We start from the raw sequence: 27103 nt of genomic DNA on the forward strand, positions 1-27103 counted from the left end.
GGAACCCACTTTCTCCTCCTCCATCTGCACCAGAAACTCCACCATACAATGATCACTCTCTCCAAGAGGATCCTTCACGCAAGGTCCATAATTCTACCCGCCTCATTACATAGCACCAGATCCAAGATAGCTCGCTCCCTCGTCGGCTCCAACACACACTGTTCCAGGAAACTATCCCGGCAGCATTCCAAGAACTCCTCGAGCCCACCGCGTCCAACGTGGGTCGACCAACCAATATGCAGATTGAAATCCCCCATAACTACAGCCGTCCCATTCCTGCACGCCGCACTTATTTGCGCGTTAACAGCCCGCCCCACCTCCAGATCATTATTCGGGGGCCTATAGACGACACCCACCAGCGTCTTCCTCCCTTTGCTGTTCCTAATCTCCACCCACAACGATTCCACGTTCTGCTCCTTGGCTCCAATATCATCCCTTGCTACCACCGTGATGCTATCCTTAATCAGCAGAGCTACGCCCCCCCCTTTTCCCTCCTGCCTATCCTTCCTAAACACTTGATAGCCCTGTACATTCAGCTCCCAGTCCCTGTCACCTTGCAGCCACATCTCTGTAATGGCCACCAGATCGTATCCATTTGTGTTGATCTGCGCCACCAGCACATCCACTTTATTCCTAATGCTTCGTGCATTCAGATAAAGTGCCTTCATCCCAGCCTTCACCTGGACCTTGTTTGCCGGAACGCCACCAACCATACTCACGCCCCCTACTCCCTCTATTATTGGGACATTATTGGGACAAGATATAATCAAGCCCTGAGTAGTATTCTTGTCCTCAGGGAGCTCAAAGATGAAGAGTTCTACAGACAAGTGATCAACAACCAGTTACAGCTCATATTCACATGTACAATGTCACAGGTCTGAAAATCATTGTTCTCTTCCCACTGTGCTTCACTAAGTAGTCCTAGAACTTTGCAAACAGATCTCCAAACCTTGTTCACAACTTGGCTGGTTCTGCCTGGTGAAAGATACGACTGCATCCAACTTCTGTTACAGGCTCCTTTCAAGACATTTTTGGTGCCATCCATTAAGTTAGCCATCTGACTGTACACGATATCATTTTGCCGATACACAACTATCAACATGAGAGCTTTTCTCGTTTAGTTACTGAATTAATAAGCTCCACTTATGTCTCTGGAATTCTCTGCCCGTTGAAATGGTGGAGGCTACCTCACTAAATATTTTTAAGACGCGGGTTGATGGGTTTTTGATAAGAGAGGGGGTTATGGGGAGAGGGCGGGAATGTGGAACTGAGCCACGACAGATCAGCCATGATCTTATTGAATGGCGGGGCAGGCTCGAAGGGCTAGTTGGCCTACTCCTGCTCCTATTTCTTATGTTCTTATGTGGGTAACTTTCAGCAATTAAATGTTTGTGAATTGAATGGTCATCAAATATCCAATTTACACGATAGTGGCAGTTACCTACCTTGAGTAATTGATGACTCAACATGGAATCCAAGAAATAAAATGCTCAGGTTCAAGCTTTGAAGCCTCAGAAACATTCCCAAATAATCCTGATGCACCGTACAAAGCAGTTGTTCCACACAGATGCAAGGGTAGCTCAGAAGGGCTAGATATAAGTACGCTGAACTACACTTCCTCCAGCACAACAGCTAGCTATAACACTTCCCCTGAAGGAGAATATGACAGATTTTAGATCAACCAAAGTATACATGGTCAAGCACTGGGGTAACAAGTATTAGGGATGTACATTACATTTAGGGGAATGCAATTTGATTGTTTTAAAGTACAGCTATATATCCATATTCTTGGCAATGTTGGATAGTTTAAGTTTTGTCAGCCTTTGTTCCTGGCAGTTGTAAAAGCAGCACATACGTCGCACATCATTCCAATTTTCACCAAAAGTCAATGCAAAGCAAATCACTGATTCCTGGGCACAATTCTCCGATTTTCACCTAAGTACAACTTCACTACAAGACTGGAGCTGTGCAAAAGCTACTGTGGCTGGTTGTCTTCCTGCCAACACCAATTATGTCATTGCATGCCAAAGATAAGCAGCATGCTTTAAGAAATTGAAGACTTTCCTGCCCCTCTCTAGCCCACTAATGTCCTACAGCTCTCAGCTTTTGGCATTCCTCTAATTATGGCCATTCAATACCCCGATTCCCTTTAGTACACCTATGATAGCTCTGCCTTTGGTTGTCTAATTCTCGACCTTTTAAGATACTTCCTAAAACCTACCTCTGACTGTCTATCCCAATTCCTGTGCAGTTCAGCTCAAATTGTGTCAGATAAAGTTCCTGTAAAACTTTTAAGAGCACTGTATAAATACAAGTTGTTAGAGAGATCAGGCAAGGTATCCAAAATGTTGCTTTAACGTGCCTATGGTATATTCTGTGGTTCGAGTAACTACGTACTTCAATGTACCAATGTTCTACAATTGTTCATCGTTAACTTTCTTAAGGCAGGGCTCAAAAGCATGGTCTTTGCTCTTAGTGGGTCAAATAATAAGGGCATAGTCGATTGTTTTAAACTTTAAATCACGTGAATAGATACATTTTTGAAGGTGATGGTTGACAAAATCATCAATTTGATGTTGGAGCTGATGCTATGCCATAACAATTCCCATTAACTATTAGTGCAGATTGTATTGCTCAATGTTAAATTAAAAGCTCATTGCCTAAGATCATTTTGCAAATCTTATTCTTCCTGTGAGTCTGATTTGGATTGACTACTGGAAATCAGTTGCAATGTGACAGCATAAAGATAGGAGGCAACTTTGTATATACTTCCTGGAAGATTCTATGCTATTTTCACTCAGAAACAAGACCTGACAACTTGCCTGTAAAGAAATTGAAATGCTTGCGAAATGTACTAGTAGTTGATGGTACGTCTTCTTTGACATGTTAGTCCAAAGATAAATTTACAATAAAGCAAGAATTACCCACCATACTAGACTCCACATGCTAAGTATACACAGATAGATCTTGCTAACTTCCCAATTATACAAGGTACAGCCTTTCCTATGAAAGCTGCCTTTTACTGCAAAAGCTAGACCAAATGGTATCATGGCTTAAAAGTTGAGACAGGTTCCTTATCACTTTCTCCATTTGGATAATGCAATGCTTTATAAGGTGCAGTCTGACAATTCTCTCAAAAGACAATGTCTTTTACTCTGTTTATGTATTGCAAGCAGTTCAAGCACTCCAGCCTTGGGGATCTGCTTGCTTGTTGCATTTAAGATCAGGCCTGGAAAAGCAAAAAGTTGAAGTACAGTTTTGGTGTACACTTTTTTACTGCATAATCAAGCTTAGAATTTTTGTACAAAGATTTAGATTATTTAAATAGAGTGGCTGTAGATTTCTAGTGGGGGTGAAAGGACAGAAATGTATACTACTTTGATGCTGGGAATTTTAGCACAGAGGGGTCAATTCTTCTTCATGCAGCCAACTCATTAGTTGAGCATGTAAATAGCTGGGCAATTCATTTCATGAAAAAGTAGCTATGGAAGTTATAGCCTTTAAATACTGCAATTCAAGCAAAGTTTCAGATAAAGCAATCAGAAGCCAAGTGGAACTTATTTTGTCGACAAAAATAGACTACTTTTGAGATGTTTTGATGTTATATGGTGGTTTATCACTGCAAGTATATTGTATAAGGAGGGTGGATTAGCCAATATGTGCTCTGCTCTTCCTTTTCAGATTGTTTGAAATTTATCCAATTGAACTTTTAACATTTATTAAAACCATGTAGTAACTAAAAATGAAGCCAGCTACACTGACACTGCAAGAAAAAAATCAGGGGACTAGCAATATTCACAAAAAGCAACTGACATTTTCAAACAATATCAAGTGATATCTTGCACAGCAATATGTTTTACATTGAATGGTAGGAGTAATTCTATTATATCTCATCTTTTAACCAGCTCCAGTCTGTTCTGTATTTTGCACCCACGGCAATGCTCAATTAATGTGAAAAGCCAAAACGAAGCTATATAATTTTATTGGAAATCAAAACAGGGACAATAGATCATATAAAGTTTGCTGCAATTTTACATTTATTAACTACAGAACAAGCACATATTTTACACATTCTAAACATTTTACACATCAAGTCAAATTGCTCTGGTTATTCTGTTAAATGGGCAAAAAAATCTCAAGACATCTATAATAAGAATATCTGTATAAAAATTGTGAACATGTAAACTGTTTAAGCAGGGAACCCAGTGATAGGTTTCCACCTCTTCCAAGTCATCCATTTTGTTGCATATTTTATTGTTGGTTTGTGGGGGAAGGTAGGGGCAGGGTGGGTGGGGAGGGAGAAAGAGAAAGTAAAAAGTTACATCAACTCGCAGGCTTCATTTCAGATGGTTAAAATGTTAATTTTTCCACATGACCACTTGTAGTTATTCTAGCTGATTTCTGCCTGGTCCCGATTAACTATTTCAAGTGTTCGAGTTAAAATTTAACAAAAAAAAACAAAGCAGGATTGTTCCACTGGTTTTCTTCCATGTTGGAATGTCAACCAGACATGCGATTGAACAGAACTGCAAAATTCAGTAACTTAAGCACTGATGCCAGACAAACTCGCAGCTGGAAAGCCTTCTTCTTGGCTCAGCCGAAAACAAGAAGGCACACAAGAGAAGGTCTTCACAGGTGTTTCCAAGGTTAAACCAACCTCTTGCATCCAATACCTGAGACAAAATAAATTAAACATGAATGTATTAAAGGCACCTAGCTTTTCACCTACTTTTGTCAAATCAGCTGGGTATTAATGAAGCCATTATATTGAACATTGTTAAAAGATATACTGTTGAAGCTTTCTGTCCTGCATTCATCTGATCAGATGGATGCATACCAAATTTTATGCTATAATCGTATTTAATTATAAAATGTATTATATTTTATTATACAAGTCATGATGTTTTCTTCATACTTAAAATTATATTTTGGGTTACTTACCAATCGCTGATTGACATCACACAGTAAACTGGTAACCTCTGGAACTCACTGAAAGCAGACTGCTCCAATGTGTATGCTCCCATGTTTTCAAAGATGACCCAATCACCAACACTTAGTTCAGGTAGGAGACAGTGTTCCACAACTTGATCAAGGCCATCGCAGGATGGTCCCCACAGGCTGCTGGCAAACACAGGCTCCCCCGAATTAGGTTTCTAAAGGAAAAAAGTCAAAATGGCTCATCAGCTGCATTCATGCATTTGTTACGTGGAGATGCTGGCGTTGGACTGGGGTAAACCCAGTAAGTCTCACAACACCAGGTTAAAGTCCAACAGGTTTGTTTGGTAGTAAATGCTACTAGCTTTTAGAACACTGTTCCTTCGTCAGGTGAGTGGAGAGTTCTGATCATAAACAGGGCATATAAAGGCACATGCAGTTTCCAGAATACTGATTAGAATGCGAGTCTTTACAGCTAATCTGCTATTCAAGTCTTAAAAGGTGTAGACAATTTGAGTGGAGATAGCATTAAGCACAGGTTAAAGAGATGTGTGTTGTCTCCAGACAGGACAGTAAGTGAGATGGCCCTGTCTGGAGACAACACGCATCTCTTTAACCTGTGCTTAATGCTATCTCCACTCACATTGTCTACATCTTTAAGACTTGAATAGCAGATTAGCTGTAAAGACTCGCATTCTAATCAGTATTCTGAAAACTGTGTGTGCCTTTATATGCCCTGTTTGTGATCATAACTCTACACTCACCTGATGAAGGAACAGTGTTCCGAAAGCTAGTGGCGTTTACTATCAAATAAACCTGTTGGACTTTAACTTGGTGTTGTGAGACTTCTTACTGTGTTCATGCATTTGCACAGGAAAAAGCAACTATACGATTTTAAACATAGACAAAATGCTGGAAAAATCTCAGTAGATCTAACAGCATCTATGGAAAGAGAACACAGCCAATGTTTTGAGTCTGGGTGAGCCTTCATCAGAGCTGAAGGCAAAGAAAACAGGATGGCATTTATACTGTTAGGGTGGTGGTGATGGGGTAATTGACAAAGATATCATAGACAAAGAGGCAAACGTAAATGATGGTGATCATGGCTAAAAATGGAGCCGATAGCAGCTCATTAAGGAATCAAAATGCGTAAACAGCAGAGCAAAGGTAAACAGAGCATCAAAGGACAACCTGAGGCATAGAACAGGTGGCCCGGAGCAAGGGAACACAGGGTGGAAAACGAGATTTTAAAACAGTGGATAAAACAAAGGATGGAAGAAATGAAAATTTAGAAAATGAAAATAAATAAGACAATACAAAATGAAATTAAAAAATGGAAATGGGGTGGAGGTAGGAGAGTGAGATTATGCTCTGAAGTTGTTGAACTTAATATGAAGTCCTAAAGGCTGTCGGAAGATGTGGTGCTGTTTCTCCAGGTTGCGTTGGGCTTCACTGGAACATTGCAACAGGCCAAGGACGGACAATTGGACATGAGAGCAAGGTGGTGTGTTGAAATGGCAAGCGACAGGAAGGTCTGGGTCCTGCTTGCAGACAGGCCAAAAGTGTTTTACAAAACGGTTATCCAATTTGTTTTTTGTCTCTCTGATGTAGAGTAGGCTACACTGGGAGCAGCAAATGCAACAGACCAGATTAAAGGTGGGGAAGGGTATGTGAAGCGCTGCTTCACCTGAAAAGTGTGTCTGAGCCCTTGGATGAAGAGCAGGATAGAGGCAAAGAAGGCAGGTATTGCGCCATCTACGAGTGCACGGAAAGGTGCTGTGGGCTGGGGATGAGATGTTGCATGTGACGGAGTTCTGGAGGGAATAGTCTCTGTGGAATGATGACAAGGGATGTGAGGGGAAGATGTATTTGGTGGTGGCATTGCGCTGGAGTTGGCAGGAATGATGGAGGATGATTCTTTAAATGCAGAGGCTGGTGGGGTGGAAAGTGGGGACAAGGGGGACCCTATCCTAATTCTGGGAGGGAGGGGAGGAGGTGAGGACATTGGTGCAGGAGACGGGTTGGGCGTGGTTGAGAGCGTTGTCAACCACAATGGGTAGGGGACCATGACTAAGGAAGAAGTAACATGAAGAATCGAAGAACAGAATTTTAAAGATGTTCTCAGGTTTCAAAGGGGCAGTAGTCTGCAAAAGTATTAATTTTGGCAGAAAAAATGAAATGGCTTGTGTTAATTTTCACTTGCCTGAGGAATAAAACACAACTTTTACAAGGTTTCTCATCATAACAACTGGCCTCATTTATCAGCTCAGGTTTTGTTAGGCCGACATGCAAAAATCATACTTTCAGTTTCTATAAATACTTAACTGCATTAAGCAAATTCTCAAATTAAAACCAAGTAAGTTTGATTTTACAACAGAGTTCCTCTCCCTAATGCCTGCCAGAGTAATAATCTTACCTTATGAAGAATTGGAATGGCATTCACGTTTCCATACAAATTGTTTGCAAAGGAGCCATAAACACCATCACTAATGTAATATATGAAGAACGGTTCACCATTCATGGAGGACATAACCACTGTAAGGGATGAGGAAATCATTACTTTTCAGAATTCTGTTTTTGTTAATTCCTGTTTATAAAATCATGTAGCAAGGAGATGGCCAATCAACCTATTTTGCCTGTTTAAGCTCTTTTGAAAGAGCTGTCCAATTGGCTCCATTTTTCCAATCCCATAATTCTGTGACACACATCCATTTATACTACATCCAAGAGGGATACCCTCAACACCATTGTGATAATAGTCAGCTTTCCTAGAGTATAAACACACATTTGCTGCATTAAATAGAGTTTAGAATAAATATATAAAGGGCCATCAATGGACTGGATTGCTCAGTGGAATTGGACATTGTACTGATTGTCAAATTTAGCCCAGATACAAGGGATGACAGTCTCTGCTCAGCAATTGAAGGATTCTACGGAAGAAAATGCATCAGCCTTAAAAATGTACAAGAAACTGATATGCAAGATATTACATGGGACAAAAATAAGGTTAATCCCAGGCAATTTCAAGGTATTTGTAAATGATAAGACCACATTAGATACAAACTGCTAATAGGGGAATTCTGGAATGAGGCCAGGAATTACTTTTGCCAAAGTGCTTAATATCTTGGATTGTCTTCTAATTAATGCACAGAAGCACAACTCCCAACTCATTTGATGCATACTGAATGCTGTTAGGAAATAACTTGTGAATTTCTTTGGAAAGATAAACCAAATTAGCAAAATTGCCGTAGTGACTTGCCAGTAGCCAATACAGTTCCAAGTGTGTCAAAAATCCATGGTATAATCCACATATAATGAAGCACTTTCATTCAGGGAAACTACAACAATGTAAATATATAGTGGAGATGAGGACATGGGAACCGAACCAACACAGATTAGGGTCATTCCTTTAAGACTAATAATAAAGTACATTACTGAGCAAGAATACAAAGAATTCTACTTGTTACATCTGATCTAGAAAATGCTTCAAGTCATCAGAACCAAAAGCACTTTAAAGTAAAACTAACTCATATTTTGCATTGGAAAAAATTACTGGGCTAACAATATAAATTTCTTATAAGTAGCCATCATATGAATATCAATAACATAACACTCTACTAATAGTGAAACTCAATGAGAACCTTTGGAATTACCTTCAGACTGGTCTTGTGAATCTCTTGCAACAGCTTTCTTGGCTACAATGTTAACTGCAAGAGTGAATGCAGAATTCACATAGTAGCTCCCAGGTTCAGCAATGATTTTAATGCCACTTTCAGGAGGGAAGTAAATATCAAGCAGTGGATTAATGGCATCACAAACCTAGAATGGGAGACAAATTCATTACTAAAATACCAACCATATTCTAATACTTGTACCCATATAAAGCAACACTTTTTAAACTCACGAAATAGAAGTCTACTTGGAACAGTTAGCTCTATTTAAGAACAAACCCACCACTGTCCGAATACAGTGAAAAGAATATGAATGACTTCAGATATGGTCAGGTTATTTTGCAAGCAGTTTATGGATTTTTCCTACTTATGAGAGAAATCATAAACCTCTGGATGAACATTTGATGCGAAGGCACACGGAAGAGACAAGCTGTCACCAGGTCCTTGCCAATAAAGTTCTACAACCAGCCATTAAATGTGTAACAGCAGCGCAGGTCATTTGCTCTTCTTTGCTTACCACTCTACCACAAAGTATAGATTCACGCCATAGGGAAATTCCCACGTCTCATTATTCCTCGACACGGTACACTGAATATTTTACTCTATACTTGGAACAAATTAGAACAATGTCTTTTCCATACCTTTTCAAGCTGTAATTCCCCATCTGTTCCAGAAAATCCACCTCCAATGTCAAGCAGATTCATGTTGAAACCAAACTCTGCCTACAACAGAGAACAGTTGAAATCAGGGATTTTTTAAGAATCTATTTTTCTTTGTAAATTGTATTTTCCTGTAAGGTGGCACACAAAGATAAAAGATTAAAATGGAGAAAAAAGGATCTTGACATAATAAAGACTGAACGAGACATTTTAACATGGTCTGTTTGGGAATCATTTACAATGTCATGAACCAATTTGGTTCAGATTGTGACAATAAACAGGAGTGAAAAAATTTCAAAACATGTTCAGTTGCCAAAAGCAGGGACCCTAACACATCACAAGATGTGCTGCTATATTCTTACTAAGTATTGCACTTAATATGGGCAATGTGAGGTGATCCATTAACGCATAACTGACACTCAATTTAGTAAATCAACAGGAACCAACGAGAGCAGCACCCTCTATTGGATAAATTATGTAGTGATGCAAGCAAATTTCTAACATCAAATTGTATTACAATAAATCACAAGCTTTCTTCATTAAACCACTAAGATACTTACAGCCATATCAAAGACACATCGAGCATCAGCCAGAGCATGTAGGTATGCTTCCATATTACTGCTTGAGCTTGGAACATGAAACCTGGGAAAAGGGTTTTACAAAAAAAATTTGAGATAACCACTAGTCATCAATAAGATTTTGCAAGCATGCCTTTACTAAACTTGATCACATCCACATCTACTTCTCGTATTCACAAAACGATAACTCAGTTTCTTCATCAGCTTACATATTTGTAAACTTTCCATATAATTCAACATAGTAACTTATTAATTTTGAATAATTGTGATTTAGGTCCATCGTAAAAACATCTGAAGTCAGTTAATTTGATTGGCAGACTGAAGATACAATTTATAGTGATTTTAGGATTGCATGGCAAAAGGTTCAAAATTAGAGCTACGTACCAGGTAAATAAGGCAAATATTAACATTGTTTAATATTTGCAGCAATTTCTTCCATTAATTAAGTGATTAGAGTAGACACACTATAATTGTCAATACTAGCAACAATGAGGTAGAGGTGTACCGGAAACCCGGAACATAAACCATCGACATAAAAGTGATTTCAGCGCTAAGTAACGTTGCCCCTAAGTTATTTTGGAGCGCATGGGCAACTTCATCAATTGTCCAGCACTTTTAAATGTTCTTTAATGTTGCCACACAAGCACAGTTAATTTAAAGAGATTGACTCGTACGTGGTCTGCACAAGGACTTTTGGATTGCCAGGGGAATGTGCAACTTAGGAGGAATGTTGGAGCTGATATTAAAACCATACCCCTCAAAACCAAACATTATGAAACGAAGTGTCAAGAACCAACAGCAAAATTTTACAGGCTTACAATTTTAATTTGGGTGTGCTAAATGGACGCTACAATTAATTGTGAGACAAGGTATTAATATTGATTGTTAGCTATGTTTATGGGTCCCATATCAACAGTGAGGTTTTTAACCACTACAACTTTAGGCTTTTCTGCATGAAACTCAAAGCAAACTCTGAATATCCTTTTTATGATTCTAACTTCCCTTTGCTCTTATCTTCAGCACATTTTGGGGTCAATGCAAAGAGAAAGGCACCCTGGATTAAAAACAGCTTTCTGTATGCTGTCCACGTGTTTCAAAGCTATATTTCCACAGAGGTAGAAACTATTCAGAGAAGTGGAAATTAGAGGGAGACGTAACGCAAGTGTTGAAAATTTAGATGGCTTTTAAGAGTACATAAGGAGAAACTATTTCCACTAATGGGTAAGTCAGTAACCTGAGGGTTCAAACATAAGGAAGGTAAAGAGTAAGCATAGATGGGTCATTTTCAAGTTAGCAGGATGTATTAGTGGAGTGCCACAGGGCAGCACTGACGCCTCATGCATTACTGAGTAACACATCAAAGTTTGCTGACAGTACAAAACTGGGTAAAAATATATGAGAGAACATAGAGGCTACAAAGAGATACCGACAGATTACATAACTAGGAAACAAGATAACAGATGGAAATAATGTGGGAAGGGCGAGGTTATTCACTTTGGTTGTAGAAAAAAGATTTAAAAACAAAAGGTACAAAACTTCAAAATATTGATGTTCAGGAGTCTTGGATATCCTCGCACAAGGAACACAAAGTTAGAATGCAGGTATAGCAAGTACTAGGAAGATTAAAGGCACATTGGCCTTTATTGCAAACAGATTGGAGTACAGGAACAGAAACAAGTCTAGCTACAATTGTACAAGATTTTGGCTACACTACACCTATAATATTATGTGCTGCTTTGGTCTTCATATCTAAGCAAGAATATACTTGCATTGGAGACAGGACAACAAAGGATCATTAGGTTAGTCCCTCGAATGGCAAGGTTGTCCTATGATAACAGGCTGAGTAAATCGGACAGATATTCTCTGAAGCTTATTGGAATGAAGGGAATCTCAAAACAGACACCTTTATGAAGCTGTTTGATAAGGTTAGATACTGAGAGATTGTCTCTATGGCCTGGGAAATCAAGAACATTGAATGCATTCTCAGGGTAAGGGAATGATTATTTAGGACTGAAATGAGGAAAAAATCATTTCTTCACTCAGAGCTGTGGCATTGAAGACACGATCACCACAATCGCTTTGAATGGTGAAACAGACTTGATAGGCGTATAGTCTACAGCTACCTCTTGGGCTCTTGCAGTAAGGTAACAGGCAAAAGACCGAAGGAGAGATGAGAATTTTCTTACAGGATCTCAAATGCACTGCCTGAAAGGATGATGGAAGCAGCCTCAGGAGTAATTTTCAAACAGGAATTGGGTAAAATGGTTAAAATAATTAAAAGGAAAAACAATTGCAGAACTATGGTCAAAGAGCAGGGGAGTGAGACTAATTATATAGCTCTTTCAAAAAGTCAGCATAAGTATGATGGGCTGAATGGCCCTTCTTCAGACTATAAGAGTCTATTATCTCTAAAAATAGACAATAAAGCTAAAATGTAAAAATAATTGCTGCTATACAGACCCAAGTGGCAAAGAATCCCTACATAAAATTCCAAACAAACAATTGCTAGCTAATTGAATCTCGTGAACAATTTAATTACCTTCAGGGACCATTTCTAAAATTGTTTTTCTCCCCAAAGAGTATGTGCAATCGATTTCCCCAAAGATCATGTCCAATTGATTGCACATAATTGCCGACAAAAGCTTCCATCCTAGATTTGAAACCACTTATATAGGGGGCACAAAGTGACAAACATTTTAGATTTGAAGAATACAATTATATTTGGCCACATGGTTAATCTGAGCTTCACCATGCAACTATAATTCTGTAATGGGCATATAATTAAACATCACTTCCTGACTATCTCAACAAACTTCCATCCACCTAAGAAATTATCTTGTGGGAAAACACGGCAAGTAAAATGCATCTAATTTTATATACAAGCTAAAGGCAAGTTTCGAACATCAGGCCGAAAACTTAAATTGCACTGAAGTTGCAGCAATTTACTTTAAAGGAATCTCTATGATTACATTTTTAGAACTGACAAGCACAGAAAAGTAAGTTTAAATTATATGTTTTCTATGGACCGTAAGAAGCAAAGCTGAGTGTTCTAAACAATCAGTATATTATCTGGAGCCTATGGTTTCTCCACACTTTGGATAGAATGCCACTTCAGGCTTTTTTTTTGCTGAAATGTGATTATATACCAAATCAAGAATTTCTGCCAGTGAAATTCTCAAACAGAGCCTAAGGGATTTTGAGTGGGCCAAGGAGAACACCCCATTTCCATTTGTGTGGGCAATTATTTGGCTTCCACTTTGTATTTTCCAATCTTAAGTTAAATTACTTAAGAGTGAAGTCATGGTCATAAGACCAAATTTTTTTTCCATTTGAACAGCAGGGCTGTCCAATCTTTTATAGAAAGAGACCAGAGTGGGTGGGCAATAATGCAATGCCCGTTACACATACATACAAGAATTTCTTCCATAGAAGAAGTAAATCTCAATAGTGAGAGCTACATGAACACGCAAGCCAATCCACATACACAAGAGGTCCCCATACCTGCGAAACCAATAAAGGTAAACCACAAAGCTCCAAGCCTTTTCATGTTACTGGAACAGAAAAAGCAGTGTGAAATCAATTAGCGAGCAGCCTCTCTTATCCCTCAGGAGCTTAATGGGCAACAGAAAGACAGCCCAACAATAGTTCAACAGGAGCCTGGTGGGGGCAGCATGGTGGTGAGCACTGCTGCCACACAGTGCCAGGGATCTGGGTTTGATTCCTTGCTTGGGTCACAGTCTGTGTGGACTCTGCACGTTCTCCCCACGCCTACATGGGTCTCCTCTGGGTGCTTCAGTTTTCTCCACAGTCCAAAAAACGTGGTTAGGTACATTGGCCATACTAAATTCTCTCTCAGCAAACCCGAACAGGTGCCAGAGTATGGCGACTAGGGGATTTTCACAGTAACGCCATTATGATTTAATGTGAGGTGACTTATCACACTAATAAATAAACTTTAAATTTTAGCAGTCACCACCTGTATACTCCTCCTCTGACACACAGCGCTGTTCCAAATTATCATGTTTGAATTGTGTGAAAGAAGTGCACTGGATACTTGATGTTCAATGGGAAAAAACCCATCTGGAATCGTTACACCAGCTAACTGCTACTATTGCAGCAATGGGCAGGTTGCAATTATGATAATAACCAATTATATCTGCATTTTCCGAATTTTAATAATAGAAGTTTGCAGCTTTCAATAAGGAAACATCTTACGGCATCCCATCCAAATGTGATATTATTGAACCAGAAAAATAATTATGCTGCTCACCTGACACCAACCACCTGAACTCCTACTTCTTTTGCAGATTCCAACAGATGCTTGCAGTCCTTCAAAGTAGCTCCAAACTTCAGACTCATCTCATTTTCTTCACATGAATCAGCAGTTGCAATGTCTATCAAGAGCCTAAAAGAGGAAGATGATTGGGGCACAGTTGGTTTACATCATCATCACATGTGCAGCTTGAAGACTGTCAGTAGCATGAAGTTTATGGTGGCAGGAGCTCCCACTTCCAAGCTCGGAATGTGAACCTAAATAAAAAGAAAATCCTGCACAGGAGAGAAAACTGGTGATTAGGGCCTAGATGTGTAGCTACATATGTTGTACAGGACATGAGGGGAAGAAAAAATGCAGCAAGCCAAGACTCAATTGTTTCATCAATCGAGTTGACTAGGTGCTGTAACAAAAGACCATTTAATAATACTGGGACATTCAATTAGAGACAGTTCTTCCAATTAAAAAACAAACTTGGACAACTGTTTCTCATTTTGTCCAACTTTTGCTAATACTGCAACAATAGTGCTGACCTAATTACTCACCCCACCCACCCACCCCAGGCAATTAAAACTCCTGCTCATATCAGTTTATTTTAGCCAAGGCAACAGGTCATTCCTACCTCAGTTTTGGCAGGGAATGTTCCACCACACCGAACAACTATCTACACACCAGTAGTTCCCAATCTTTTATACGTCATGGCACATCACTATACTAGAAACATCTTTTGAGATACATCGTCTATTTTCTGTCTTCTTCCCTTTGCTTTGTTTTTAAACTTCTGGCTGTCCTCTTGTTTTTTTTAAACCTCTCCCTGTATCTCTCGCTTCTGCCAGGGTTTGTGTCCCCTTTTTCAGTTTTCACTTTTTGTGCAGGCATTTGGGACCTTTGCCTTCAGCTCTAAATCCCATTGGTCATGACTAATGTAAAATATGTAAACCATGCCCGTGTGGCTCTTTCCAAGTTGGCACACGCACAGGAGATCCAAACTTTATTGGATCTTGGAGATGCCGACCAGAGTATTGCACAGGCTCCACATGCAGAATGGATGTTTACAGACCTCCGATACCTCACTTCTGCAACTGTATCTCAGCACAAACCATACCTTCAAGTAATTTCTTTTCCACACTTCTTTATTGTGCTTTCATTGAATGTGCTTTAAAAGTCTTAGCAAAAATGTAACTTCTAACAGAAAGTTTGACAGATTGCTTCACACCCAAGATTGTTTTCATTGGCTTTGGAAGTATAATTATTTTACAATATTACAATGCACATTATGTTTTCAGTATTACCTAGCAACTCACTGTCCAATTCTGAAACATTTATCTGCCACAAACAGGCCACAGTTACAAATAGTTTTACTCAGAAGCGTCAAGGACATCCAGCAAAGCTAGAGAACTTCACAGCACAGCCAGTCTTGGGCAGCATAAAACAGGCTGAGTAGCACTAATACAATTAACTTCAAATTCAAAAAGAACATTTTCACAGAGGTACAATCAAAATATTCAAATAAAACTAGTGTCCGAAAATCGGACTCCTGCTTCCCTGGCTTCATATTCAGGTGATAAAATTATTTTTGCCTGCCTTTTTGACGACAGCCTCCAGAGGTCTCTTAAGGATTGCTGGTTTGGCTGCTTTACTGGAGAAAACCGAACACAGCATGCCGAGTATATCCTGATCCAGTAACCGGACTTAAAATAAATATTCAGCTCTCTAAAGGCAATGGGCTGAACTCTAGTTTCAAGCAGGCACTCTATGATTCTGGAGTACTCCAATCAATTTGATATACAGTGCTTTTCTGGCACAAAGGAGCTTGTGCAAGCTGTAGTGGCACTTCCAATGCCATTTTCTGCATGAAAAACAAGCAAAGCAAATTCAATTCCTAGGCCTTTTCCTCCTTTAATTTGGATCATATATATGAATATATACTTTGCGTACTTCAAGGATGAATGTGGCAATAATATTAAAGATTTAAGTGTGTCTGTGATCACTATGGCATTATAGGCAAATATCCGCCTGCAAACTTTTTCTTATTGGTTGCCATGTAATATAACAAAGTCTTGGAGCAAAGCATGAAATTTTGGCCCCTTCATCATTCCAGGAGAAGATTTGATTCTTGTGACAAGAGTTAGGAGACCAAATCAGGTTAAAAAGTACTTTAAAAAAAAATCATATCTGGAATGCTGTAGCAGACTGTTTTTAAAAACAGTATTAAAATGAACACAATCTAGGATTTTCTTTTAACTTAAGCAGCTGTTTTAAATTAACACCATCAGAGTACACAGGTCCTTATTAAAAATGCAGAATTGACAAGAAGCGATGAATGTACAGCAGTGTTAAAATGCAGAGACATATACCACATGCATGGTACCAATGGTAAAAAAAAGTTGGTACGCTTAGGGATGCTGTATGTTTAATTATAATAGTCCCCATCCTATTAATTGAGCAGTACGTCACATACCACGATTGATCATCTATCCACTGAGAAAGCAAAAAGAAATGGATGTAACCCCCTTAGTACAAAGCCTGCACCAGGAGTTTCCTAGAGTGAATGTTTTTGTGGGTCAAATAATTTTTGTAAATTGTGATTTAAAAGTAAAATATTCATGAAATTTTCTCCATTTGGATTATTTTTATAACAAACAGTTATCTAAACATTGAACACAAAGACCAGCCTGTCCGGCTCTGTAATCTCAACCACAGAATCTAGACTCGACAACACAGTGATAACAGCTACTTACTGGCACCCAAGCTGTTGTATCAATTCAATAAAGCCTTATAGTAACAAGAAAAGTGATAAATAGCACGACTGTGCTACACAGTCTAAGATTCAAATGGTGACTTTGTTTTCTGTTTGTCTGTGCTTTCAGAGAAGTTGTGAACTGAGATATGTTTAAAAAAATGCCATCTTTTGAAAAAATAATTGCAGGTTCAACAGGCCAATCTTTTATCTCCAGCACTCTATTTAACCCAGTGGTTTGGGTGGAGAGGGTCATAAAAACTGTTTTGACCTTTATTTCAAGTTCTGTAATTGAAAAGGTCATTTCAGTGTTGTTCTTTTGAGGGATGGACATCCTTCAATTTTTCAATTTCTGTTGGATAAAAACTCAAGGCATACATAGCAGAATCATAAAAACCGATAATGGGCTGCAACAGTAGCTTTCAATGTAACTCCTTGAACACAGTGGTATGTCCCAAGGTGCTTCGTAAGAACATTAAACAGAACGTGACACTGAGCCACAGAAGAGATAGTAAGACAGTTGACCAAACAATAGACTTTAAGGAATGTCATAAAGCAGGATACAGTAAGAAGTCTCACAACATCAGGTTAAAGTCCAACAGGTTTATTTGGAATCTTGAGCTTTAGGAGCACTGCTCCTTCCTCAGGTGATGAAGGATTCCAAATAAACCTGTTGGACTTTAACCTGGTGTTGTGAGACTTCTTACTGTGCCCACCCAAGTCCAACATTGGCACCTCCACATCATAAAGGAGGAAGAGCGGAGAGTTAAATATGTACCAAGCATTTAAAAAGAAAATATCAGTACTAAAAAATGTTTACAATTTATTTTAAGCTCTACGATTCACAGAATCTTTAGTGTAGGAAGCCAGCCATTAGGCCCGAGTCTGCACTGGCTCTCTGAAACAGCATTCTACTTAGTCCCATTCCCTTGCCTTATCCTTGCAAATTCTCTCTTTTCAGATAACAATTATGTTTTGAATACCTCAAAAACTGACTCCATCACCCTTGCAGAAAGAATTGGCACCCTTTTGATGCTCTCCTCAGTGAAACAGTTTCTCACTATTTATCCTGTCCATATCTCTCAAGATCATGAATGCCTCTATCAAATCCCCTCTCAGCCTTCTTTTCTGCAAGGAAAACAGATTCAACCTCTCAAATTTATCCTCTTGGCTACATGCCTTTATCCCTGGAATGATTCTTGTAAATCTCTGTATTCTTTTCAGTACCTTCACATGGTTTCTCAAGAAAAGTATGCAGAACTGGACAGTACTCTAGATAAGGCCTAACTGGTGCCTTATACAAGTTTAACATGACATCTTTAATAAAGTTACTGGCCTTAACTCCCTACCACAGAAGTCAAACTGATTGGTCTGTTGTTGTTGGCTTAACCCTTGCACCCGTTTTTGAACAAGGATGTGACATTCACTTTTCTGCAGTCCTCTGGCACCATTTATGTCCAAGACTGGAAGATTATCATCAGTGTTTCTTCAATTTCCATCTTACTTCTCTCAGCATCCTTAAATGCATCTCATCCAGTCCTGGTTCCTGCCTATTTTAACATCACCTGCTTCTCAATTGCAAATTCTTTGAATACCAGTTATCTTCTTTCTCACCTTGGCATCTTCTTCCTTTGTAAAGACAGATGCAAAGTACTTGTTTAATAATTCCACTATTTTTCCTGCTTCCACTTGCAAGTCTCCTTTTTCATATCCTTAATCAGCCCTACTCTCTCTTTTGCCACCTTTTCGTCATTTATATGCTTACAGAAAACCTTGAGATTCCCTTTTATGTTAGCTGCAAGTCTCTTCTGATGCTCTCTCCTAACTTCTTACTATTTCACTTGCCCCAGTCCTATGTTCAACCTGATTTTCCATGGTACTGCTTACCGATGCCTGTCACACATGCACTACTCCCCTTTTATATTCACCTGTACCTCTCTCGTCATCCATGGGCTCTGGATTTATTTGTCCTAATTTTCCTCTTCGAAGCGAATTACCTTGACATTGCCTACAATACTTTTTCTTCGATGATGGCCCATTGTTCAGCCACTGTCCTTTCTGCCAACGTTTGATTTCAACTTAAACGACTCGGGTACATTCTGATCCCATCAAAGTTTATTTTCCTTCAATTAATTAATCCTGCTCTGGATTGTTCCTTATCCTTTTCTATGGTCAACGAAAGCCTTATAAAACAATGGTCACTGTTCACTAAAAGCTCTCCCATGGATACCTGATTCACTTGAGCCAACTGTCTCCCCCAGAACCAGGTCTAACAGAGCCCATCCTCTCACTGCACTGGAAACACGCTGCTGCAGAAAATTATCTTGAGCATATTCAGGTACATTCACTCCTCTTGCACCAGTCCTATCCCAGTCTGTATTTGGATAACTGAAGTCCCCCCATTATAATTACTCCCTGCACCTCTAATTTCTTTGCAGATTTGTTTCTTTGCACCCTTCCACAAGTTGGTGGTCTAATAGAGTACAACAATCAATGTTATTGTATCTTTTTCATCCCTTACCTCTAGCCAGAAATTCCATCCTTAACCTCTCTGAACATCCTCTCTCCCCAATACTATAATACTATCTTTAATCAATGCTGCACACCTTTTCTCCTAAACACCTCATACCTAGGAGTATTTAGTGCCCAGTCCTGCCCTTCTTTGAGGCAGGTCTGTTAATAGCAATACTATTATTCCATTTACTTGGATGCTACTCTTGGATACATCCTCCGTATCAGTTAATACTTCTCAACTTTCCACTGCCAGTTTTCTCTTCGCTCTGAATTTCTTGTCAGGTTCCCATTCCCCTTCCAATCAAGTTTAAATCCTCTCCAAGAGCCCCAACCCTGTTCAGGTACAACATTTCTTTCTTGTACAGATCCCACCTGCCCCAGAACTGGTCCCAATGCCAAAGAAATCTGAAGCCCTTCCTCTTACTCCATTTCTCCAGCCACATATTGAACAGCTAAATCTTCCAATTTTTATGCTCACTAGAATGTGGCACTGGGAGTAATCCTGTGATCATTGCTCTGGAGGCCCTGCTTTTAAATTTCCTCCCTCTCTAAAATCTGCTTTCAGGACCTCATCTCTTTTCCTGTCTATGTCGGGGTGTCAAAGTGAACCATTACATTTGACTGTTTACCCTCCCCCTCACCCCCAAAAGAATGTCCTGCAGCTGCTCCGTGACATCCTTGGTCCTGGCACCAGGGAGGAAACATATCATCCTGCAGTCACATCTACTGCCTACAGCCATAGAAATGATTGCCTGTTCCCTTTTGGAATGGTCTACCACTATAGCACTTCCATTCTTCCTCCTCCTCCCCTCCTGCACAGCTGAGCCACAGGGGGGGGCCACAAACTTGGCTTTTGCTACAATTCTGAGGAATCATCTCACTCACCATCATACTCAAAATGGAAAAAAATGGTTAGAAAATGAGATAGCCTTAAAAGCTTCCTACACTACCTGCCTATCATTAGAAATCAAGAGGAATTTCAGAAATTCAAATTAAATTTAAATTAAATTTGAAGTAATCCAAAATTTGAGGAGACCTTCCACTCTCAGATATACAGACAAGCATTTTTGAAGATTTGGTTACAGGTAAACTTAGTTTAAGCTAAATCTTCCCTGTTTGATATGGACTGTCTAGATAATGTAACATTATCCATTATCTCTTAATTCAGTTCTCAAATGCTTAACACCCATGAGCCATTGCCAAGTGTTAGCTCAGAAAAAGTGTTTATGGCATTCCAAAGCCTGACTTAAGATTTGTGTACAAGAGGCTATATTATCAGCTGCAGAGTTATTGAGATTGCAACATCATTATATTGTCCTTTTTTTTCCTGAAAAGGAATATAACCATATAGGGGAAAAGAAAAGCAGTCTCCATTCCATCCTTAAGAACAAAGGCAAAAATTGACAACATGCCTTGTACTGCAGTGAATTTTACATCATACAAATTGTTTGGAAAACTCACTCATGCAACAAACAATGCTGATTTTGACATCTGCCTTGGCACTGAACTTTCCAGGAAGATTCAGAGCCAATGATTCCACTGCGTATTGCACAACATCTATTCATATTCCGAAGGCTTCATGGTCAATCACTGATTAACTTCTCTACTGTGGAACTGGTCCAATAATTTTCAGATCCACTCAGCTTCTTTCAAGAGTTGAAATCATATTTTAATATGAATGTAGCCAAAGCAAATAGAACTCAAGGTCATTGTAACCCAACACTTCATCAATAGGGCATATTACATAATATATATGCACAGATAGTTAAAACAAGGAAACATGCCCAAGTTGCTTATTGGGTAAATATGCCACTATTAAGCCATACAAAATGAATAGTTCTGTATTTAATCTGAGCTAGAATGCAACAACTGCCCTCAGAACTTCTGATGTGGAGATGCTGGCGTTGGACTGGGGTAAACACAGTAAAAGTCTCACAACACCAGGTTGAAGTCCAACAGGTTTATTTGGTAGCACAAGCCACTAGCTTATGGAGTATTGCTCCTTCATCAGATAAGTGGGAGTTCTGTTCACAAACAGGGCATATAAAGACACAAACTCAATTTACAAAATAATGGTTGGAATGCGATTCCAAATGCGAGACCTATATGCTCTGTTTGTGAACAGAATTCCCACCTACCTGACGAAAGAGCAGTGCTCCGAAAGCTAGTGGCTTGTGCTACCAAATAAACTTGTTGGATTTTAACCTGGTGTTGTGAGGCTTCTTACTCAGAACTTCTAGCAGGAAAAAAGGCAAATGGCATGTTGGCCTTCATTGCAAAGGGATTGGGGTACAAAAATAAAAAAGTCTGGAGAGACACCTGGAAAACAGTGTGGCTTTGACTTTCATAGTTAAGGAAGGACATAGTTGCATTTGAAGTGGTACAGAGAGGGCTCATTAGATACTGAATGGTGGAGCAGGCTTGCTATCTGACCCCACTCTCCCTGCCTCCATAATGGTTTAAAATTCATTTACATCTCCAAATTCTTGTAACACCAAAAAAAAGGGCCATTGATCTAAAAGGTTAACAGTTTCGTGACCGACAGATGCAGCTGAACATGCTGAGCATTTCCAGCATTTTATGTCCTTATTTCAGCACCTTCAGTTTTTTTTTGTATTGCACAATGTGGTTCAGGTTCTATGTAGATTCAGATTCTAGACATCATAATTATTTTTACTGCCTGTAAATACTAAAAACATGAAAGCAAGCTAATATCCTGGTATAGGCCAGAATAGAATCTCTATGGGGAAACTTACACTTCCATTCAAAAACATTGTCTTAGTGTGATACATGTTTCACTCCTCTGGCTTTCTTTCACAGACATCAAATGGCTAGTTAATTTACCAGATAATATTTGTTTTTATGCAAGAGAGAAAAAAATTACTGCAGAAGCTACTCTAAGCAGTATAGCAATTTCTAACAACTTAGTCATGTTCTTTGCTGGTAAATATGAGACCAGAATATCAAAGGTTTGGGTTATAAAAATTTAAAACACAAATAAGATTAGATATCCTTTCATTTATTATGCTGTGTAAAAGGTGAAATTTGGTTCTACAGGCAGCAAATTAATTCATAAACTTTGACTTTAGAAACAGGAACATGGTTCTGGGTGATTATTTTATTGCAAAGGAACTTTATTGTCAGCTGGTATAAAATGCTGACAAAGAAATGAAAGACATCTACAAACAAACCATGCAATACATGCAAGGCAAATGTTTAGAGGGTCCAGTTTAAAAAAACATTAGAATTTTGATTTAAGGTGAAAAGCCAGAGGAGAGCAAGGAGATATCTTTGACTGAAACTTCCCCATAACAAATAAATCCATTTATGCCCATATACAAAGGAAGCTCATGGTTTGAAAGAACAAGTTATGACCCAACTTTTGGTTAAACTCTAATAGATAACTTGATCAATGAAATGTACTGTCCAATCAGCACCACAATGGAGGAAAAAAATTCCAGTTAAATGTGAAACAATCTATACTACAAATTTTGGTTCATTTGACACTTACTTGGCACTACGATGGTTACGTGCAATTTTCAGAAGTTCAGCACTGTTATCACAACTCATGACATTTATTCCCTTTTTGGCTGCATACTTAATCTGGGATACTTGCTTGCATGGGTTTGTGTAGATGATATTTTCAGATGTTACACCCAAGCTTTGCACAAGAGTTATTTCGTTCTGTGTGAGGATATATACAAGTTATTAGACATGTGAGCTTATATCGCGCTATGATTTTATATCTGCCAATTCACTGTGATTTTAGTTAATAATTTGAAGAGCCATGGAATTTAAATTTTTCCAAAATTAATGCAAGGGAACATAGCAATGATCACCTTGTTTGCACAAGCAAAACCAGTTCCAAGAGCTGCCAGAACTTCAATTACTGATTGACTGCTGTTACACTTAACAGTGTAAAATGGTTTCACGTGTGTCATCACATTCTTCCAGCGAATGTTCTTCTTTACAACATTCCCAAGATCAGCAACAAAGAAGGCATTCCTTTCAGTTTGCTATAATTGAGAAATTAGAGAAATATTAGTTTCTAATTAAAATGAGAAAGTACTGCGCACTAATCTGGCTTTAGTAATGTGAAATGTCACTCTTCACGGTGATTGTTCAGAACAGTGACTGCTGAAATAAAACAGTCTGATGGCTCAACTAATTGACATAATGTGCAGCTTGATTGTAAATAGATAGGTTTGATTCCCAATCTGCTGTATTAATGAGATTCCGCTGACCAAATAACGATTACCTAAACCTTTTGGAAACAAGCGCACAAAGGAAAATAATTTGCACCGATATAGAGAAAGTTTGGGACTGGAACACGCTGGACTGTTCTTGAGGAGGTGGCATGGAATCTGTGGGCTGAATGGCCTTCTGCGCTGCAGCCATTCTACAATTCAATGAGTGCCAGCGAGAAAAGGATGGGATGTTTCTGAACTGTGATCCTCCAGGTAGCTAGATGGCACATGTGCATTCACAGAGAAGCAGAGGAGGAAGTTCACACATTCAAGGTGCTCCAGTCCAAAGTCTGAAAAAGCAGGCACTGCACCTAGTACAGAATGTCACTCGACAGTAGTGCAAGTCAGATATCTAATCAGGTGGTCAGTGTCAGATTTATAGTGCTCCCAATTTTCTTTCCATTAATAATGTACAAAGAATAAAGTCTCCTATTATTAATTCTACCCTCAATAGAAAGGGAGGAATGGAAAATTAATAGAAATGGGAAGCTTATCTAAGAACTCCCAACCTGGACATAACCAATCTAATGGAACAGAAAACTGGAACAATACTATTCTTCTCAACTAATATGCATGAATAAAATGCATTATTGCACACAGCTTGTTGATCCAAGAATCAGATCAAGTCCAAATTCACTTGTGAATTTAACAATTACAACATACACTAATATATTTTAATGGTTAAAATGATAAGCAATACAAGTGTTCCTTTAAAGATTTCCAATTGTTTGTCAGATAGTAAAACACTACCATTAAATGGCTGAATGATAGTTTGATTGGAAATGTCTAAAAGCTGGCTGCAGAAACATACTTTTTCCATAAAAAGATTCTCACAAATGCAGTAGCTGATATATGAGTTTAGTATGCCATCACATTGTCTACATATAGGATGCTTTTGTGCACAGATTTTTTGTAACTGTTACATTTAAATATCCTATATTGAAGCAACTTTAAATGGGTGAAGAATTTCAAATGTTTACTTTAATAAATGGTACAAGTTGGACATCCAAAATCCAGCCAACTAAATATCAGGGTTGGATGGAGCCGACTCCGAGCACATGAACGAGACTGGTTCGTCACTGCGGACAACCAGATTCTGGAGGTCCAACTTGTACTTACTCATGTAAGTATGTTGTTTGGAATGAAGGGCAAGTGCTATTTGCTATTCAAATATCAAACACTCAAATCAGACAGTAAATTTAGAAATGTCTCATCTCCTCCTGACAGTATGTAACATTCTAATCACAGTGCTGTTTTGAAAAAAGCGCACCTATAAATTAGCATCATGACAACAGGAATGGTATAGTTTCTAAAGCATCAGCAATGGAAGTCAACATTTCATATCTGTTTCAGTAAACATACTGGCAGTATAAATCCACCATTCGATTTTTTTGCACAGGGAAAGCAAAGGACTATTAACATTTCTTGAAATTTAAAGTAATGTCAGCTGCACACTAAAATGTGAGAAACAATAAAATCTGACCAAGGAGTTCTATGAACCTGAATTCAGATCCTTCTCTCTTCCCTCCCCTCCCACAACTGGGCCACCCCAAATGTCCATTCATAGAACCATAAGGCAGTCATTCAGTTCACCAAATGTTTACTTTAATAAATGGTACAAGTTGGACATCCAAAATCCAGCCAACTAAATATCAGGGTTGGATGGAGCCGACTCCGAGCACATGAACTAGACTGGTTCATGTTAGCCCATTAAACAACCCAGATCTAATCCCAAACAAAAATAGAAAATGCTGGAAAATCTCCAACAGGTCTGGCATCATCAGTGGAGAAAAAGAGTTAACATTTCGAGACCACATGACGCTTCAGGCAGGGGGCCTGGGTAAAATCCTCTATTGGAAAGTCAGTGCAGATTCGATGGGCCAAATGGCCTCCTTCTGCACTGTATTGATGCAATGATGATTCTATGAAGTGACAGATGGCTCAGTGCAGACACTGGGGGGTGATTTGCTTGCACTGGGATGAAAATACTTTGGATACAAAACAAAAGGCTTTGTAGGAAGAGAAAGGTCACAATCTAATGTTGCTGAACTAACTTGAGCCCGGAGGACTGTAACATGCCTAATCAGAAGATGAGGTGCTGCTTCTCCAGTATGTGCTGGGCTTCACTGGAGTAGTGCAGCAAGTTAAGGACAGACACATAGGCATGAGAACAAAAGGTTGGGTTGAATCGGCAAATGACAGGAAGTTTGGGGTCATACTACAAAGAACAAAGAACAACCCAGCACGGGAAACAGGTCCTTCGGCCCAACGAGCCCGCGCCGTCGCATCCTCCTATACCTACCCTGCCCTGTGGACTGACCACAAAGCGGTCGCCCTGTATGTGTTTGGTCTCGCCAACGTAGAGATGCACTGGGAACAGTGAGCATAGTAAATCAAATTCATCGAAGAAAAAATGGTCAAGAAAGGGAAACTAAGAAGAAAGAGTTCAAGAAAGAGAAGTGACGTGCCAGAAATAAACCATGTAAAGGTGAAAGGGGGAAGAAATTGGAAGTAAAAAATTGATAACTTTTCTGGGTTCAGTTGAGAGCATGAACTAGCATCAATAGCATCTTCAATGTAACAGAAAAAAAAGTTGTGCAAGAGGGCTCAAGTAAACTGAAACAAGAAATGGTCATATAACCCATAAAAACACTGGTATAATTGGGATAGATACACAACCAGATCATTTATTTGCAGTAAGCTAAAGGAGCAATTGTTGACAGAACAAGTTCAGCCAGGCAGAGGAAAGGTGGTGAAGGGGGATTGTTCAGGCCTCCACTCAAAGAGCAGACAGCCCTCAGACCTTCAGACGGGGGACGTAAGTGAAGAGGGATTGGACATCCATAGTGAAGAGGTATTTAGGACCAGGGAACTGGAAACTGTTGATGTGATATAGGGCATCAGAGGAATCACAAAATATAGGTGGGAAAAGGCTGGACAAGAAGAGAGAAGATGGAGTCAAGATAGGAAGAAATGATTTCTTTGGAACAGGAGCAGGCTGATACAATAGCTTTCCCAGTCTTGTTTGTAGATTTTTGGAAGGGTGCAGAAGTGTGCTGTTTGGGGTTGGGGGACTACGAGGCTGGAAGCTGTGAAGGGGAGATCTTCAGATGCGATGTCAGTGACAGTGCTGGAAACAACAGCTTTGGTGGTGGAGTCATAGCCTAGGGGGAGGTTGGAGGAAGTGTGAGAGAGTTGGCGTTCAGCCTCTGAGAGGTAAAGGTCAGTATGCCAGATAAAATCAGCACCACCCTTGTCAGCAGGTTTGATCACATCGACAGGGATGGACTTAAGAGAACAGAAAAATTGAGACAGTTGATGTCATGCCGACAATTCTCGTTGAAAAGATCAAGGGCGAACAGGCCAGAGGAAGGACTCCAGCTAGAGGAGGTGATGGCAACGGAAGAGGAGTTTGGCACTGTGCTGAACCCAGAATTCAGACGGAAGGATGTAGGAGGATGAAACTGAATCCTACTTGTCTCCATA

At 39.3% G+C, this 27103-nt stretch overlaps 1 protein-coding gene across 1 annotated transcript in view; it reads right to left on the reverse strand.

The window, feature by feature from the left end:
- Positions 1–3966: 3966 nt before the first annotated feature.
- LOC145346494 (antizyme inhibitor 1-like) overlaps positions 3967–27103 on the reverse strand; it is a 48554-nt gene continuing 25417 nt past the window's right edge. The window contains exons 4-12 of the mRNA XM_080193827.1: positions 23210–23386; positions 22882–23054; positions 14114–14248; positions 9826–9907; positions 9248–9328; positions 8589–8754; positions 7352–7470; positions 4942–5153; positions 3967–4673 (exon numbers count right to left, since the gene is read on the reverse strand). Coding sequence (XP_080049953.1) covers positions 4544–4673; positions 4942–5153; positions 7352–7470; positions 8589–8754; positions 9248–9328; positions 9826–9907; positions 14114–14248; positions 22882–23054; positions 23210–23386 — 1275 coding nt within the window. The 3' untranslated portion in view covers positions 3967–4543. The remainder of the gene's footprint in view (positions 4674–4941; positions 5154–7351; positions 7471–8588; positions 8755–9247; positions 9329–9825; positions 9908–14113; positions 14249–22881; positions 23055–23209; positions 23387–27103) is intronic.

The sequence above is a fragment of the Carcharhinus amblyrhynchos genome, chromosome 8, assembly GCF_965287045.1.
Source record: "Carcharhinus amblyrhynchos chromosome 8, sCarAmb.v2.hapA, whole genome shotgun sequence".
In the NCBI taxonomy this organism is placed as follows: domain Eukaryota; kingdom Metazoa; phylum Chordata; class Chondrichthyes; order Carcharhiniformes; family Carcharhinidae; genus Carcharhinus; species Carcharhinus amblyrhynchos.